The sequence below is a fragment of the Plecotus auritus genome, assembly GCF_963455305.1.
Source record: "Plecotus auritus genome assembly, chromosome: 1".
NCBI lineage: Eukaryota > Metazoa > Chordata > Mammalia > Chiroptera > Vespertilionidae > Plecotus > Plecotus auritus.
Window position 1 is genome coordinate 91,316,524 of NC_137770.1, and position 18,843 is coordinate 91,335,366.

General features: G+C 38.4%; 2 protein-coding genes across 6 annotated transcripts in view; both read left to right on the forward strand.

Annotated features, from left to right (window-relative positions):
- G2E3 (G2/M-phase specific E3 ubiquitin protein ligase) overlaps nt 1-5,567 on the forward strand; it is a 78,370-nt gene extending 72,803 nt beyond the window's left edge. Inside the window, exons 14-15 of the mRNA XM_080663836.1 lie at nt 1,040-1,227; nt 2,383-5,567. Of these exons, the coding sequence (XP_080519962.1) occupies nt 1,040-1,227; nt 2,383-2,639 (445 nt within the window). The 3' untranslated portion in view covers nt 2,640-5,567. The remainder of the gene's footprint in view (nt 1-1,039; nt 1,228-2,382) is intronic.
- Nucleotides 5,568-9,347: 3,780 nt separating this feature from the next.
- SCFD1 (sec1 family domain containing 1) overlaps nt 9,348-18,843 on the forward strand; it is a 123,478-nt gene continuing 113,982 nt past the window's right edge. For 2 of the 5 annotated variants that reach the window (XM_080643379.1, XM_080643382.1), the window contains exons 1-2: nt 9,370-9,627; nt 15,090-15,160. In XM_080643379.1, coding sequence (XP_080499505.1) covers nt 9,579-9,627; nt 15,090-15,160 — 120 coding nt within the window. In that variant the 5' untranslated portion in view covers nt 9,370-9,578. Of the gene's footprint in view, nt 9,628-12,130; nt 12,398-15,089; nt 15,161-18,843 lie in introns of all 5 variants that reach the window. The other 3 variants (XM_080643381.1, XM_080643380.1, XM_080643383.1) reach the window with 3 other exon arrangements.

Sequence of the window (18,843 nt, forward strand, 5' to 3'; positions counted from 1 at the left end):
TTACTTGTGATCAATCATGGTTCAGAAATATTAAATGGAAAATTTTATAAAGAATTAATTTTAAATTGTACATTGTTTTGAGAAGCATGGAGAAATCTTGCACTCCCTGAGATGTAAATCATTCTTTTATCCACCTTATCCATGCCCCTTAGTAGCCATCTTGGTTTTCAGATGGACTGTCACAGTATTAAGTGCTTGGATTCAAGTAAACCTTATTTACTTAGTAATGGCTCTAACGTGCAAGAGTAATAATACTGGAAATTCAGATTGCCAAAGAGAAGCCATAATGTGCTTCCTTTAAGTGAAAATCAAACATTCTCAACCTAAATAAGGAAAGAAAAAATCATACTGAGTTGCTATGATTTATAGTAAGAACAAATCTGTGAAACTGTGAAGAAGGTTCATCCTAGTTTTGCTGTGTTGCACCTCAAATTGCAAAAGTTACAGCCACAGTGCGTGAAAAACGCTTAGTTAAGAAGGAAAAGGCATTAAATTATGGGTAGAAGACATGAACAGAAAACTTGGTATGAATGACGGCAACATGTTGCACCAGAAAGCATTGTGCTAGGAAGACTTCAGTAAGGGATCCCTGAAACAAATGACATCAAACCATTTACTGCAAGTAAGGGATGGTTACACAGATTCAGGAATAGGCTTGGACTGAAAAATATAAAAATTACTGAAGAGGCTATCTGCCCATGAAGAAAGTACTGCCACATTTCCAGCAGAGTTAAAGAAGTTGATTACAAAGGAGAAAGGTATGTATACATAGGGAAAAAATACAGTATATTAGGGTTCAGTACTACCCACAGTTTCAGGCAGCTATTTATGGGTCTTGGAACATATCTCCCAAATACCGAAAGACTACTGTACTTTGATTCACTTTAGATTATAAACATACCTATTAAAATCTTAAGAGGTAACTATTTTTTAAATAGAAGGTATATTGGAATTTAAAAATAAAGCTAGAAATGTTAACTCCATATTGTAATATCAAACACATATATGAATGTTCTCTCAGTACTTTTCTTCTCTTAAGTTTTAAGCAGGGTCTGAAAACTCTTGGAGTTTTGGAGAAAATTCAGACTTATCCAGAAGCATTTTATAGCATCTTCTGTCATAAACCTGAGAATCTTTCTGCAAAAATCCTTAGAGATCTTTTTACAGTACACACATGTGACGCACAGTCTTTGGGGTTTTGGAACAGTTACTTACAAGCTGTTGAGGGTATGTGGATGTTTTATTTTTATCTAACTGTCTTAGAATGTTTGTTTCAGTATATTACTTTATTTCTTTGAGTTTTGCATTTTGATAATAAGAGTTTTTATTGGCTAACTACATAATTACAAAATATTTAAAAATAAGTTTGTGTGATTGAGTTGATATTGATGAGGAAAGGTTACAGAATAAAATTATATTTTACAATGTTTCTTTACATAATTTGAGGTCAGAGGCATTCTTCCTATGAATTTTAATTATATGGGTGATAGCCATTGTATAGAATAGTATAAAGGCTAATTGTCTGTTTCATCTTTCTCAAACTTGTTACATTTAATTATTCATCCTTTGGTTGGGACTGTAATATTGATGTTTATCATTGAGCATTAGCAATGTGAAATCTTTTTGTTTAATAGAGTGGAAGATATTTTAACTTTCAGTTGAATCTTCTTTCAGACAATTTATTATTGTTGTTGTTGTTTTACACAGTTTAGTTTTTCTCTGCATTTATTGAACTAATTAAGTGATTTTCAACCAGTGTGCTATAAGAATTTTTAAAACATGCAATGCCTGACCATTTAGTCAGGGGCACTGACCTCTTTTCCCTTAAGATTGTCAAATGAAAAAATGACAACAGTCAATACAACAATAGCCATCCAGTGTGAGTGAGTCAAAATTATACCTTTTTTGTGTGTGTCAGATTGGCAAAAAATACATTTCTTGGTGTGCTACAGAATTTTAGTAATTAATTTATGTGTGCCATGAGATGAAAAAGGCTGGAAGTCACTGAACTAGTTTATCAAATAATGATAACCTAGAAGTAGTTTATGATATACTAATTGTTTTTAGTATAGTATATCCCCAAAAGACGAAATTTCATAATCCACTGAACCTCTTAGACTCTATGATAACTTTATATTAGAGAAGGCATTCAAATATATAATGAGTAGGTCAAATAAGTGATTTTGTGAGTCCTACTTTGAGATTCAAACATTTATTGAATGTACTGTTTTCCTTTTACTACACTTGACTTAGTTATTGAATTTGCCCAAGATAGATGTGGGAGCCCTTGCCTTTCAACATTCCCAGTCAAGATGGGGAAGAGTCTATGATGATAGCAATATATAAAGAACTTATTTTTCTTCTTTTTGGTAAACTTTTCAGATGGTAAATCTGCAACATCATTGGAAGACATTCTTGTTTTTGCAACTGGTTGCAATTCCATTCCACCTACTGGATTTAAACCCACTCCTTCAGTTGAGTGCCTTCATATGGATTTTCCTGTTGGAAACAAGTGTAATAACTGTTTAGCTCTTCCAATCACCAATACATATAAAGAATTTCAAGAAAAAATGGACTTTTCCATAAGAAACACTTTAAGACTAGAAAAAGAAGAAAGCTCTCACTACATTGGACATTAAGGTGTTTTGAACAAAGAGATGCTTCTTTAAAAGCTGCTAATGATACTTTTGTTTCAGAAATTTGTCCATTATCACTTTTGAACGAACTTGTCAGCTTCTTGATCCAATAAAATTTATGATGTGAACATAAAGGAATGTTTTGGCCATTTAAGCTAAAAAAATTTTGTTAAGGTATACCATTTAAAGTTAATGATGCTTTTCTATTTTATTAGTTTACATGCTTTATAATCTTCAATATAAATATTTTTAGAATGGCTGTTAGACTTTCTTCAAGCATAGTAGCATGGTATATATAAGAGAAAAACTTGTACTCACTATTTTTGTAAATTTGGATTAGCTATAGGATGCCACAATTTTTTTCCTGTTTTATGCAATTTTCAAATTATTATTTTATTTTAAAGCATTAAATAGAAAAGCTAATTGATAAATTCTGTTATATAAATCAAAGGCACATATTCTGGGGTATGTGTTACATGTATCCTTTTCTAGGATGGCACTAAATTGGTTGTTAAAAATGTGTGTTTTTTTTAGATTACTGATTTATATTAAAATAGACCCACACTGCAATTAGATTATGCCTAAGGAAGTACGTATTACATAAACAGCGGAATTGCACAAATATTCTATAATCTGTGGACATTCCATAGTCTTAAAAATACTTCTGAGGTGGATAAAAATATATAAAAAAGTGTATTCTTTAAAGCCATGGCTTTAATCATAGGAGTTTTCCCCCCTGTTAGATCCATAATCATTTCAGGTATCTGAATGATATCTGTGGGTTGTCATGTGGTAGGTTTGGCTATTTGACAGGTTATTTATTTTTGAGATGGTTGTATGATAGGTAAGCTCGCACCATTGCATTACTGCTATCTTTTTTGCTCTTGAAAGGTATCTGTTATTTTATAGGTAATGTAGAAATATGTAAGAAAGAAATACAAACAGAATAAAAAACCCACTCTAATCTCACCATGCGGAATTAACTGATGTGTTTCTGAGTATCCTTCTATAAACTCTTGTTTCATTTTGTAACTTTATTAATGTTACAAAAAGTAACAAGAAACTAATTACAATTTGAAGTTTATGTCCCCATCCATAGTCCTGTCACCATAATTATATACACTTTCACAAAAGAAAAAATTGGAAAAGTCTAATTTCTATAATGTTATCAAATATAAATGGGTTTTCCACCAAAGTAAATCATATGAGAGGCAAATTGCTTGGTTGCAACCACATTTTTCTTTTTTTTTTTTAAATATTGATTTCAGAGAGGAATGGAGAGGGAGCAAAGAGATAGAAACATCAATGATGAGAGAGAATCATGGATCAGCTGCCTCCTGCATGCCCCCTACTGGGGAATGAGCCTGCAACCTGGGCATTGTGCCCTTGATCAGAATTGAACCCGGGACCTTTCAGTCCGCAGTCTGATGCTCTGTCTGCTGAGCCAAACTGGCTAGGGCAGTGGTCGGCAAACTCATTGGTCAACAGAGCCAAATATCAACAGTACAACGATTGAAATTTCTTTTGAGAGCCAAGTTTTTTAAACTTAAACTTCTAACGCCACTTCTTCAAAATAGACTCGCCCAGACCGTGGTATTTTGTGGAAGAGCCACACTCACGGGGCCCAAGAGCCGCATGTGGCTCGCGAGCCACAGTTTGCCGACCACTGGGCTAGGGCCACATTTTTCTTGATACACAAAACAGGTATCAGTTGTTATCATATTCTCATTTTCCCTGAGAAACATCCCTCAGTTATTGATTTTTTTGTTGTTAATCCTCACTTGAATGCAGTGACTGATATCTAAGGATATTTTTTACATTGATTTTTTTAGAGAAAGTGGAAGGAGGGAGGGAGGGAGAAGAGGAGAGAGAGAAAAAGAAACATTGATGTGTGAGAGAGAGACATTGATTGATTGCCACCTGCACACGCCTCGATCAGCCAGGGATCAAAACTGAGACCCTTCCATGCTTGGGCTAGTGCTCTAACCACTGAACGCCAGTCAGGGCAGTTAAAGAAAAATAACGGGATTGATTTGATATTGGTAATATATCTCTTAATACCAAAGGAAAACTAAAGCATAGTCCTAGTGTACTTTTCTTTGTTATACTTACTAACAGACCCAGCAAATTAGAGTTTCACTTTCATTTAAAACGTTTAAGAACATTAAGGCATTTCTTTGTCTTGTGTTAAATTTAAATTATTAAAAGGACCTATTATCAAAAAGGGTTTGAATATCTAATATAAACCTCACACTTGCCATATAGCTTTTATTTCAAATGTTTTGATAGATTGGCTACTTCATTCCTTAATCTACCTAGTTTTATGAAATTTTAAAAGCCACCAAAAGAGTACAAAAAAATCTAAACAAACTTCTGGTTATTTGTAGTTTTAATTAGTTTCCCCTGCAGCAGTAATTTAGCTGATGATTACTGTCACTTTTTAGGTGGGGAGGGATGGGAGAGAAGAAGGACGCTTGGTTTGGCTACAATTAAAAACAGTATGGTATTTCAATTCCTCCTTTCATTTTATGTGTAGACAGGGCCTTAGGGATAAGGTGGTATAAATAATCATTTAGGATAGGCACAGTTTAAACTGAAGCATAAGTATTCATATTGAAAAATGTTTCCTGGTTTTAAGGATGTTACATTAGTATGATTTTTTTAAAGATTAATCTGTTTAATCAGGGCATATCAGAGAAACTTGTAGGTTGTTTTCTGCAGCGTTACAATGTCAAATGGTATGATTTTTTCCATTGTTATAGCCAGTGTGCAATTCTTACTAATGTTGATTTTAAAAAGGAATAATGCTATAATCCTTTGTAAATGTGTGTATGTCTTAAGTATTTTAAACTAAATGCCATATATTTCAAGCTTGTTTCCTATTGTTCTCAATGTCAAGGAAAATAAAAAATTTGCCTATTATGCATCTACAGTTAATGGTCTTTGATTAATTTTATGTTCATTGTTTTAAAACAGTTTTACACTTTTTGGTGTGAGAACTTAATTTGAATGTCTTTTATATAATTATTTACTATTATACTTGGTCATTTTAATACTTAAGGTAAATATTCTTTAAAGTATCAGAAACTAGGTTATGATTTTATATTTTGTCATATTTAATTCCTATTTTATGAATAAGCCATTCTCTGGGTCAAGTAAAAAGCCCTCATTTGATTACTAACTTGAGAAATAAATCACTTTGGCTTCTACTTTATATCAAAACTTTTAATAATTTTTTTCCTAATTATGTGAAAACTAGTGTAACTTTTGTACTCAATACTAAATTCTAAGGGGAGTATAATAAGTTTTTCAGTGACTGCATTCAGTCATTATAAGAATATTAGAACAAGATTCTATTTATAAATCTATAATCTTTTTATGTAGTGATTATCACGTGCTTCATTGTTACTTTTCCAGTAAGCTATTAAACTAGTGTTTATGCTTCAAGTATTACAAAGTTTCATGCTTCATGTAATCCAATACAAAGCATAAGAACACACTGAATGATGGATTGCTTGAATGTGTATTACATGTAGTTTAGGAATATTTGGGTTGCTTTGAAGCAACCCAGTTTTTAAGTTCTCATTTTGACTGTTTTTCAATTGCCAAACATATTCCAATACCTACTGTATGTAAACAGGTATTGTGCTAGAGGTGATAGTTTATCTGTCAGCCTATTTCTCCCTTTTTTTGAAGACATCAGATGTAGCCAAAAAACATGACACTTAAGTGAAGTTTGTAAAATAAATGTGTTTATGCTACTAAAAGTGAAGGGCTTATATAAAATCAAGTAACTTGGCAGAATTTAACAAGATTGTTTCCAAAAATACTAAGTAGATAGAAGACTCCACATTTGAGAGATCCTGCAGTCGGCTTATGCCTAGTAAACTCTTGAATGAGCTGTTCTGAGATATTCTGTTAAAACTGTCCCCTAATGGCCTGACCAACGTGGCTTAGTGGTTGCCCTGTGAACCTGGAGTTCAAGGTTCGATTCCTGGTCAGGGCACATGCCCCAGTTGCAGGCTTGATCCCCAGTAGGGAGCGTGTAGGAGGCAGACGATCAATGATTCTCATCATTGATGTTTCTATCACTCCCTCTCCCTACCTCTCTGAAATCAATAAAAATATATATTTAACAAACTATCCCTTAATGAAAAATTATAGTTTGCCAGAATAAGTTATTTAAACCAAAAATCTGGGTAGGTAGAGCTGGTTAAAGGGGTACAATAAATTAGGTTAACTGTTACTCTGAAGCCATGGTTTGATCATTTCTGATTCTGATGATAATGTAACAAATAAATACCTTTGTCTTAGCTTTACAGAGACTACTTGTCTACTGCCAATCATCTGCGGGGCATTTTTTTAAAAAAAATTTACATTATGTGCACTCTTCGTTCAGGACAGGTTTTTATCATTTTTATGTAGATACTATATAAAAATGTCAAGTATTTTCTTAGCTTTTTTGTTTTGTTAATTCTCACCTGAGGATCTTTTTCCATTGATTATTTTTAATATATATTTTTATTGATTTCAGAGAGGAAGGGAAAGGGAGAGAGAGAAACATCAATGATGAGAATCACTGATTGGCTGCCTCCTGCATGCCCCACCCTGGGGATCGAGCCCATGACCTGGGCATGTACCCTTGACCGGAATCGAAACAGAGACCCTTCAGTCCGCAGGCCGACACTCTATCCACTGAACCACACTGGCCGGGGCTTTCCATTGATTTTTAGAGAGAATGGAAGGGAGGGGGAGAGACAGAGAAGGAAACGTTATGTGAGAGACACACCAATTGGTTGCCCCCACGTGTGTCCCAACCAGGGCTAGGGATCCAGCCTGTAACCGAGGTCCATGCAGTATTGGACCCAGGACCCTTCAGTCTGCAGGCTGACACTCTACTGAGCCAAACCGGCTAGGGCTTTCTTAGCATTTTAATGTGACATATGGTCTTAGGGAGAAGTCTGATGGAGCTGAAATGGTTAAATGGTAGATTTGCATTTGAGAGTAGAAGTACCCAAATGAACAAGATCGGGCTCTCAGATGTTGGAAGATGGGCAAGCCTGTATATTTTCTATTCCATGGACACACAAACTGAAGTACAACTTTCCTATAGGGCAGGAACTGTCATTTCTGTTTAATTAAAACACACCTAGATCACTGGTGATTCCTTCAAAATATTGTGATAGCAACTGGCCAGGTGACTCAGGTAGTTGGAGCTCTCCTCTGACACCAAAAGGCTGAGGGGTTTGCTTCCCAGTCAGGGCACATATTTAGGTTGGGTGTTCCATCCCTGGTCAGGCGCATACAGAAGGCAAGTGATAGATGTGTCTCACATCAATATTTCTCTGTCTCTTCCCTCCCTCCATCCCTTCCTCTAGTCAATAAAAACATATCCTCCAATGATGATAAAAATAACTATTAAAAATACTAGTGATAGCACTAAATAAAGCAGTAAATATTCCAGTTAATTTCTTAGTGACTATGCCAATTAGCTATAAAAAATGAGAGATAATGCAATTCTTAAAGTTTCATAACTTTTACCAACCTCTCCCTATGACCTCCAGTTCCCAGCCCCGGTACATATAAGATACACGATTCAGTAATGAATTTTCACCTTTAAGATGAATAAGAAAGGACCTATATATAACATAACTGTAGTTATAACTGCATTATATAATTGAAATTTGCTTAGAGTAGAACTTAAATGTTCTCATATATATGGTGATGATGTGATAATTAACCAAAGGGGGAATCCTTTCACTATATATTTATCACGATGTACACTTCAGATATCTTACAAATTTTGTCAATTATTCCTTCATAAATCTGAAAAAATAATAGGTGACACCAAGATATTTACTGCAGGACAGAGATGGTTACACAGATTCAGGAATAGGTTTGGACTGAAAAATTACATAAGGAAAAAGAATGTAGGCTCACTTCTAAGGTGTTTCCTGGTGGTGTTTAAGATCACCTATCTTAAGTTTCATAAAAATAACTTTTATTTGTGAAATAGAGAAGTTAATGTTTTGTTATAGAAATGTGCTTTTTGTGTAATTGCTAGGGTAATTATTAACTTATTTCTCATATAAATTTGAAAGTTGTTTTCAAAGCATGTTTTGAGGCACAGGGTCTATGATTTCATTTCAGAGTGAACATGCTCAACAGCTCTTGCAATGTCATCAATGAACTCTATTGAACATGGGAGATGAGCTGTCATATTGTATCCATTTTTACATCCAATAAAATATGGCTTAAATTAGGAACCATCAATATTGGATACATTTGATCATCACATGGCTTCAAGTGTACATTAAAACACCAGCCTTATCCACTTACCCGCTCTCCCCCACAGTAATGTTTTGTGATTTTGCAGTTACCTAAGGGATGGGAGGAAATACCACTTTGCCATTTTGCACCCTTCTGGCTCGTGTGTCCACGTAGGCAAAACACCACCATAAAACTGGACCATTGAGAAAAACATTGCTCTGAAGCTGCCAGTAAAGGGGAGCCAGGAGGATACAGAAGAGGGAGCTAGCATTCAAGTGCCTACGTTGTTCCAGGAGCTTCACTTCACGGAAGTCCTGTGATCCTTAAACCCTTACGTATTCTCACCAGTGAGTGATCTGTAAATGACCAAACAGTTCAATGTTTACGTTCTTCGCACTACACCACGCTCCCACCGTAAGAGTTCAACTTCAAGCAGCTACCACTTGAGAGGCGTGGCTTGACTAGACAGAATAAAAATGCCTACTATTCCGCCGCAGAAAATCTCCACAGGGTTCAGGCTGTAACCCGCACTGGGTTTCAAGGTTCTGGAGGGATGCAGCCGTGGGAAGGTCGCCCCATGAACTTCCTTTGGCCCCGCCCCTCTGGGCTTTGCTTCCGGGGCGGTTGCGGCGGCCACGTCACCTCGGGCTCTACTCGCCGGCCGGCCAGTGGATGGTGGGAGCCAAGATGGCGACAGCTAGTATTCGAGAGAGGCAAACAGGTACCGAGTCCTTCATTTCCTTCTCCCTGCGGTTCTGTGCCTGCGGTGGGACGCCCTCTTCCTCTGCGGGTCGCCTCCCTCGGTCGCAGCGCGTGGAGCTGGGAGACGGGCCTCCAGGACTGTCCCCTCCTCCTTTGAGTTTTTAGGGAAGAGATGCCATTGACTCGAGAACTCGGCCCCTCGCTGGGGGTGCTGGAGAAGGGCTTCTGCAGTGGCCCGGTCGGTGTGGTCCTGCCCTGTCTCCTTCCTGCTGAGCCTCCAAGGCCGTCCTGACAAGCTCTGGCGGGTGGCGTTTTTTCCTTCTGTGTTGCCTCTCTGGGCTTGTTTCTGTGCATGGTTCAGTTCTCTCCGTTTTAATGTTGAAAGTTTCATTTTCTTGCATTCCCACCACAGTTAAAAACAAGTATTCTTTTCAGGGCATCTTACGTTCGGCCATTTCGCCTTTGGACTCAGTCATTGGGGGTACTTGACGGGAAATGCCTGGTGATTTCACCAGCTTGCTGGAATGCGATTGAAGAATGGCAAGGAGGAAAAAAAAAAAAGAAAAAGAATAGCCTTACCATTTTAACTGTTTCACTAATTAGTGTTTTCATACCACATATACAGTATATACAGTGAAACGTAGTGAAAAAAGTATACATTTCTTCCCTTGAGCTTTGATATTTTTTTCTATCATAGATATTCTTAGTTTTGCCTTAATTTTTTAGACAGCCTGCATTTTACCTGTTAGCTACAAACTGGTGGTTTATACCTGTTAGCCAGTTGTCTTAAAAGTTACCAAGCTATTAATTCTGAGGAGCTAATAGAAATAAGCCATCAAAAATATGCATACTTGTAAATTCTGTCTCTTGTAATTATTTTATGTTGCATGTAAATTTGAATAGGAATATAATTGGTTATGATTAATGTGTCCTATAGCAGGGATTTTGGCTGTGCTTGATTCCTTCCTTTGGATTTCAAAGAAAAAATTAATGACAGACTTCAGACTGATAATGACACACAGTGCATACTGAGTTGTGTTCTGCTTTCCCCAATAGATAATTTAATATAAGCTATCAGATGAAGGCAGGCATAACTTAAATATATGAAAGTTCTAATAAGATTTGGGGAATACTTGCCATTCATTTTATCTATGGAAGCAAATAGAAGCCCCATTTGATTTTGAAGTATGGTTCTGACAGCTTAATGAAGCTCAGTGAATTAGGTTATACTACACTAGAGGCCCGGTGCACAAAATTTGTGTGTGTGTGTGGGGGGGGGGGGGGACTGTCCCTCAACCCGGCCTGTACCCTGTCCAATCTGGGACCCCTCGGGGGATGTCTGACTGCCGGTTTAGACCTGATAAACTGGCAGTCAGACATCCCTCTCACAATCCAGGACCGCTGGCTCCTAACCGCTTGCCTGCCTGATTGTCCCCTAACCACTCCCCTGCTGGCCTGATTGACGCCTAACTGCTCCCCAGCTGGCCTGATCACCCACAACTGCCCTCCCCTGCCGGCCCTATCGCCCCCAACTGCCCTCCCCTGCTGGCTTGATCACCCACAACTGCCCTCCCCTGCCAGCCCGATCACCCACAACTGCCCTCCCCTGTCGGCCTGATCACCCGCAACTGCCCTCCCCTGCGGTGGCCTGATTGCCCCCAACTGCCCTCCCCTGCTGGCTTGATCACCCACAACTGCCCTCCCCTGCCAGCCCGATCACCCACAACTGCCCTCCCCTGTCGGCCTGATCACCCGCAACTGCCCTCCCCTGCGGTGGCCTGATGGCCCCCAACTGCCCTCCCCTGCTGGCCTGATCACCCACAACTGCCCTCCCCTGCTGTGACCCGCCTCCTCTGTGTGAGGCGGCGGAGACATCGGGACCAGCCTCCTCTGCACCACGCAGAGCTGCAGGACCCCCAGGTCTCACTGCGTGGAGCGGCCACCGGGCCCCGCCTCTGCTGTGCGTGCGGCTATCTTGTGGTGGCCATCTTGTGGCAGTCATCTTGTGACGATGTTACGCGAGGGTGTGATGCCACCTAGGCTTTTATTATATAGGATATTAAAATAAAAATAAGATGTGAAGGAACACTCTTTACCAATACAAAGGAGCTTTTTGAAAAATGAAAATTGTATGGTAGTAATTTTTATATGCAGAAAATGTAGAATTTAAAATCTAACAGCATAATTTAAATTTCTGCAGAGCTAAAGTTAATTATAGCAAGGTTATGCCAGATTAATCATTTATTATCTTAGTACCCACGAATTCTGTTTTATTTTCAGAGAAGGATAAACCCTATTATACATATTATAGTCGCAGAATTAAACATCTCCCTGATATATATTGAGAATGTTTTGGGAAATAACTCACAGTCAATTCTCAGATATTATAATTACCAGACAGTGTGATACAGAGGAGTTTGCGATCTATTTGGGTAGATAATGGTTGATATATATTGAGCATTTAGTATTGCTGGGCACTGGTTTTAGTGATTTTTATATGTATTATTATCTCCATTTTGCAGATGCCTGTTTTTTTGCTTTGCCTCTCTGAAGAATCTTTATTCATCTTAAAGGTCACCTCAAAAGCCATCTTGTTTGTGCATGTGTCCTGGACCACTTCCCTCTCTATTTCTGCCTTTAGCTCAACAGGCAGAATCCTGTGTTACCATGGTCCTTCTTGCATGCCTCTGTGTTGCGGTTCTTGCTCAGCTCCCTCACTTCTGAGCATTGGAGAACCACAGATCAACTGCTTTCTCTCTTGTGATCTTTAGAGCCTCTTGGATAAATAGGTATTATCTACATACTGACAATCCCCAAGTTTATCTCTCTAGTCTGTCCTCTGAATTCAGTATACCCCATATCAATTAATGGCAACTCCATTCGTGTAGTTGCTCAGGTCAAAAACCTTGGAAGTTTTCTTGACTTCTCTTATATCCCACATCAGGTCTGTCAGTAAATCTTGTCAGCTCTGTTTTGGATTTTTTTTTTAATATGTTTTATTGATTTCAGGGAGAGGAAGGGAGAGAGATAGAAACATCAATGATGAGAATCCTGCATGCCCCCTACTGGGAATCGAGCCCAAAACCCCAGCATGTGCCCTTGACCAGAATCGAACCCGGGACCTTTCAGTCTGTAAGCTGATGCTTTATCTACCGAGCCAAACCAGCCGGGATGTCAGCTCTATTCTGAAGATATTTCCAGGATCTGACCGTTGTCATTGCTATCACCCATGTCCAAGCCACCATGAATTTCTGTAATAACTGCCTATTTGGTCTCCTTGCTTTTACATCCCCGTCCCCCTTCATTTTTCTTCGCACAGTACTCAAATGTTACATATTTGCTCAAAACCCTCCAGCTGCTTCCTATTTCAATCATAATAAAAGCCAAAGTGATTTTACGGTGGTCTGCGGACCACTGGTGGTCCATGAGGTCCGAAAGGTTGGCAACCACTGGTCTATAAGGTTCCATATGATCTGATTCGCACTTAACTTTTTGACCTCATTCCCTATTATTATTCCCTTTTCTAAACACACCTGACTTTCTACTTCAGAGCCTTTATATATCTTTTTTCTATTTAGAATATTCTTTTAGAGATATCTGTGGCTCACCCCCTCACTTCCTTTAGGCCCATGGTCGGCAAACTGCGGCTCGAGAGCCACATGCGGCTCTTTGGCCACTTGAGTGTGGCTCTTTCACAAAATACCACAGCCTGGGCGAGTCTATTTTGAAGAAGTGGCGTTAGAAGAAGTTTAAGTTTAAAAAATTTGGCTCTCAAAAGAAATTTCAATCGTTGTACTGTTGATATTTGCTCTGTTGACTAATGAGTTTGCCGACCACTGCTTTAGGCCTTTATTCAAATGTTACCTACTCAGGAGACCTTTCCTGACTACTTAAAATTACACCACTACTCTTCTTCCCCCTTCCCTTCCTTGTTTTTCTCCATAGCACTTATCATGATCTCACATATCACATGTTTTATTTATTTTGTTGTCTTTTCCCCCCAACTAAAATGAAAGCTACGTGAGGATAGGTAATTTTTATTGTCTATTTTGTTTAGTGCCAACAACTAAAGCTGTGTCCAGCAGATGGTAAACACTACTAACATTTGTTGAATGAGTATATAGTGAATGAATGGAAAAAAAAACAAAACATTTCAGGCAAGGGTGAAACTACATTAACCAAATCTAAAACTGTGGATAATATGTTTAGGGCCAATAAAGAAAATTAGTTTGTCATTTGAGCTAAAAGCAGTGATTTATGCCTTTAGGGTGTTACTCTGATGAAAGTAAAATTATATTCTTATATGTTATTTGGACACAGGCCTTTTGCTTTATTAACAAACCCACTGTGTCAGAATCCCTGTTAACAAGTTAACCCCGGCTCAGAGTTGGGGATATTCATCCAGATGGGGCTGAGAAGGCAAATACCTGCTGTTACTGGCCTGTCATTTAGCCGAGGCCTACCTCTGGAGAACTCTCTACACCTGGGGCTCACATGCAGCTCAGGCTGTGGTTCTTCCCAGTTGTCCTGTGTCAAGAGTGTGAACAGCTGTTCCTAGAAACAACATTTTCTCTGTCGGGCCATGAGTGCCAGGATGGTGGCATCTCTGTTGTCTGGAGGTGGGAGGAAGAGCTCTTTTAAAGCGCAGTGGGAGAGTTAATCCTGCTATGCCTCGTGTGTTAATCATCTTTATGCAAAGTGGTTTTTGTTTGTTTATTTTTTGTATAATACCATAACACCTATGAGCTACTGAAGTAGGTATAAATTAGTATTGGCAATGTGTATTATTGGCTGGGCATTAGGTACTAATATTTTACCAAAATGTTATGTCTGTATGTACACACACAAATATGCAAATATATATCTGAAATGCAATTTCTTATTTTACTTGCCTCAAGAAACAAGCATTTAATAGAAGGTTTTCTAGTGAGTGAGTGAATATGCTGTAAATTAATATTCAGGTAATTGGAGCATTATGTAATTATCTAGTAGGAGTTGGGCTTATAGATTATTCTGTATTAATAATAAAGCCTATTGAAAATGCTTTTTAAAATCAACTAAGCAGTTTTTAGTGTTGCCAATCTTTTAAAAATTAAATCACCTAAAGAGTACCTACCCTATTTGGCCATCTCATCTTCACATAGAAGTACATCGAAATTTTCATTTTCCTTAAAATTAATTATATCTGAGTCTGTTATTTGTAACACATGAACAGATGAGCAATAAAAAACACAAAATAGCCCAATGGGCGTGACTCAGTGGTTGAGCATAGACCTATGAAGGCAGGAGATCACGGTTCCATTCCCAGTCAGGGCACATGCCTGAGTTTCAGGCTCAATACCCAGTCATTTGATTAATTAGTTTTACTTGAATAATTTGTGTATTTTGTTTTGAGGTAGTAAGTAATAAATGTGGGGAAAAAGTGAATTCCTAAAAAAAAAAAAAAAATGTTATATTTAATGAGACTCTTTTTATTTCCAGTGGCTTTGAAACGTATGTTGAATTTCAATGTGCCTCATGTTAAAAACAGCACTGGAGAACCAGTATGGAAGGTAGGAGAGTTTATTTTAATGGGGCCTATTTCCTTTTTCTCAGCACTTATTGGTGGTGATTGGATGGAATTTCTTGTTAATACTGAACAATAGCACATTTTAGTGGTAATGCATGAATATTTTATTTTTATTTAACATGAGTTCTTAATATGAATCTTTTTTATGAATATTATATGGAGTAAGACAGGCAATGATAGTAGCATTTCATCTAGGTAATCCTGATCTCCTGGGCAGCACCCCTTTCTTAGGTCTTTACTCTGGTTTACGTTTTGTTCTTTAGCTCTGCTAATCCAGAGTTTGGATCTTGCAAGCTTGCTCAGGGTTAGTGAGACTCTGGGGATTGGTCCATTTTAATCAACTCTTGAGAGAGTGATCTGTAAACCAAAATGCCACTTCATTGCTCTAGCCCTAGCCGGTTTGGCTCAGTGGATAGAGCGTTGGCCTGCAGACTAAAGGGTCCCAGATTTGATTCCGGCCAAGGGCACATGCCCGGGTTGCAGGCTCGATACCCACACCCCGCCCCCCCCCAGTAGTGGGCATGCAGGAGACAGCCAATCAATGATTCTCTCTCATCATTGATGTTTCTATCTCTCTCTCTCTTCCTTTCTGAAATCAATGAAAAAAAAAAAAAACACACAAAGCCACTTCATTAATTTGTGATATATAAAACTATCAGTAAAACTGGTAATTGGATCAGAAAGCAATCCATAATCTTTCTCCCTGAGAAATGCTGGAGAAACCTTTAAACTTCCTATACGAGCTATTTCATTCTAAACTTCATGCTCCCTCTAGCTCTTTCTTCAAAGAGATAATGCAGTCAATTAGTTTCAAACTTATCAGTTTATAATCACTTTAAATTTCTCTCTTGCTAGGAATTAAGAACAAGTCACCTTGGTTACAGCTTTGGGCATTTTGAAAATTCTCCATGAGTCCTTAGAAGTACTTTGGTTAAAGCTATCTGTATTGAATTATTCATAGTTTAAGTTTGGGCTATCCCCTAATTTTTTCCCCCTTCCTTCCTTGTTATTTATGGTCATCTCCTTATTGTCCCTTGCATAAACTATACTTTTATTGTTTTTTCTTAATGTTTTTATTGATTTTTAGAGAGAGAGGAAGAGAGAGGGATAGAGAGATAGAAACATCAATGAGAGAGAAACATAGATGAGAGGCTGCCTCCTGCAGGCCCCCTACTGGGGATCAAGCCTGAAACCCGGGCAACATCAATTTGTTTTCTATATCTATGAGTTTGTTTCTGTTTTTAATGTTCATTTGTTTTGTTTTTTAGACTTCACATGTAAGTGAAATCTTTCTCTGACTTATTTCAATTAGCATAATGCTCTAGGTCCATCAGTACTGTTGCAAATGGAAAGATTTCATTATTTTTTATGTCTGAGTAATATTCCATTGATTATGTATACCGTATCTTCTTTATCCAGTTGTCTATTGATGGACATTTAGGTTGCTTCCAGACCTAAGCTATTGTATATGAAATGTCCTTTCTCTCTTTTTTTTTAAAATCCTCCGCAGAGGATATTTTTTCCATTGATTTTCAGACAGAGTGGCAGGGGAGGAGCGAGGCGGGGCGGGGGGGGGGAAGAGACATCAATGTGAGAGAGACACATAGATTGGTTGTCTCCTGCATGGGCCCCAACCGGTGTCGGAGATCCAGTGGCAATGGAGGCACATGCCCTTGACCAGCAATCAAACCCGTGACCCCTTGGGTTGACGCTCTACCACTGAGCCAAGCCAGCCAAGGCTTCTTTGTCTCTTGATGGCCTTTTTTTAAAAGTCTATTTTATCTGATAAAGGTATTGCTAGCCCAGCTTTTTTTTTTTCTTTTTCATTTCCATTTTCATGAAATATTCTTTTCCATTCCTTTACTTTCAGTCTGTGTGTGTCCTTCTATCTGAAGTGGGTCTCTTTTAGGCAGCATATGTATAGGTCTTGTTTTCTTTTCTTTTTTTTAATATTTTTATTAATTTCAGAGAGGAGGGGAGAGGGAGAGAAAGATAAAAACATCCATGATGAATGAAAATGATGGATCAGCTGCCTCCTGCACACCCCACACTGGGAATTGATCCCGAAACTCAGGCGTGTGCCCTGACCGGGTATCGAACCATGACCTCCTGGTTCATAGGTCAACACTCAACCATTGAGCCATGCCAGCTGGGCTTGTTTTCTTTTTCATTCAGCCACTCTTTTTCCTTTGATTGGAGCATTTAATCCATTTACATTTAAAGTGATTATTGATGGGTAAGTCATTATTGCCATTTTATTATTCAAATTTTTTATCTTTTTTCTTCTTCTTCTTAAAGAAGTTCCTTTAGCATTTCTTGTAATACTGGTTTAGTGGTGATGAACCCCTTTAGCTTTTTCTTGTCTGGAAAGCTCTTTGTGTCTCCTTTGATTTTTATTTTTTTAAATCGATTTCAGAGAGGAAGGAAGAGGGAGAGAGAGGTAGAAACATCAGTGATGAGAGAGAATCATTGATTGGCTGCCTCCTGCTGCCCCCCTTGGGGATTGAGCCCACACCAAGGGCATGTGCCCTTGACTGGAATTGAACCTAGGGCCCTTCAGTCCGCAGGCTGATACTATCCACTGAGCCAGACTGGCTAGGGCTCTCCTTCGATTTTAAATGACAGCCTTACTGGGTAATTTTGGTCATAGGTCCTTGCTTTTCATCACTTTGATTAGTTCATGCCAGTCCCTCTGGTCTGAAATGTTGAGAAATCATCTAACAGTCTTATGGGAGCTCCCTTGTAGGTAATTAACTGCTTTACTTTTGCTGCTTTTAAAATTCTCTCTCTTTAACCTTTGGCATTTTAATTACGACATGTCTTGGTGTGGGCCTCTTTGGATTCATCTTGTTTTTGCCTCCCTGCTCTTTCTGGACTTGTATGTCTATTTTCTTCTCCAGGTAGGGGAAGTTTTCTGTCATTATTTCTTCAAATAGGTTTTCATTCCCTTGCTCACACTCTTCTTCTTGTGGTATCAAATGTTGTTACACTTGAAGATGTCCTTTAAACTGTTATATATATATATATATATATATATATATATATATACACACACTTTCTGTTTCTAGGGTGTTTTCAGCTACCTTGTGTTCCAAATCACTGATTCAATTCACTGGTTCATCTGATCTGCTGTTGGTTCCATCTTAATTTCAGTTATTGTGTTCTTCCTTGGTTCTTTCTTATGGTTTCTTTATCTTTGTGTAAGTTCTCCCTGATTTCATCTCTTCTTCTCCTATGTTCATTGAATAAACTTATAACCAGTGTTTTGAACTCTATCTGGTAGATTGCTCACCTCCATTTTGTTTAGTTCTTTTTCTGGAGTTTTGTCCTATTTTTTCATTTGGGACATGTTTCTTTCCTCCTTATTTTGACTGACTCCCTGTATTTATTTCTAGGTACTAGATAGATCTGCAATGTCTCCCAGTCTTGGCAGAGTGGCCTTATGTAGTAGGTGTCCTGTAGTAGATGTCAGAGTGGGGCCCAGGGTGCAGATTCTCTGGTCACCTGAGCTGGGTGATTGCTATTGGCATGCCAGTGGATGGGATTGACCCCCAGGCTGACTGGATGTGAGGATTGTCCATAATTACAGTGGATGAGCTGTAGTGTGAGGGTTGACCCCATTGAGTGGGAATCACTGTAGTGGGGCTCTGGTGCCTGCCAAGTCCA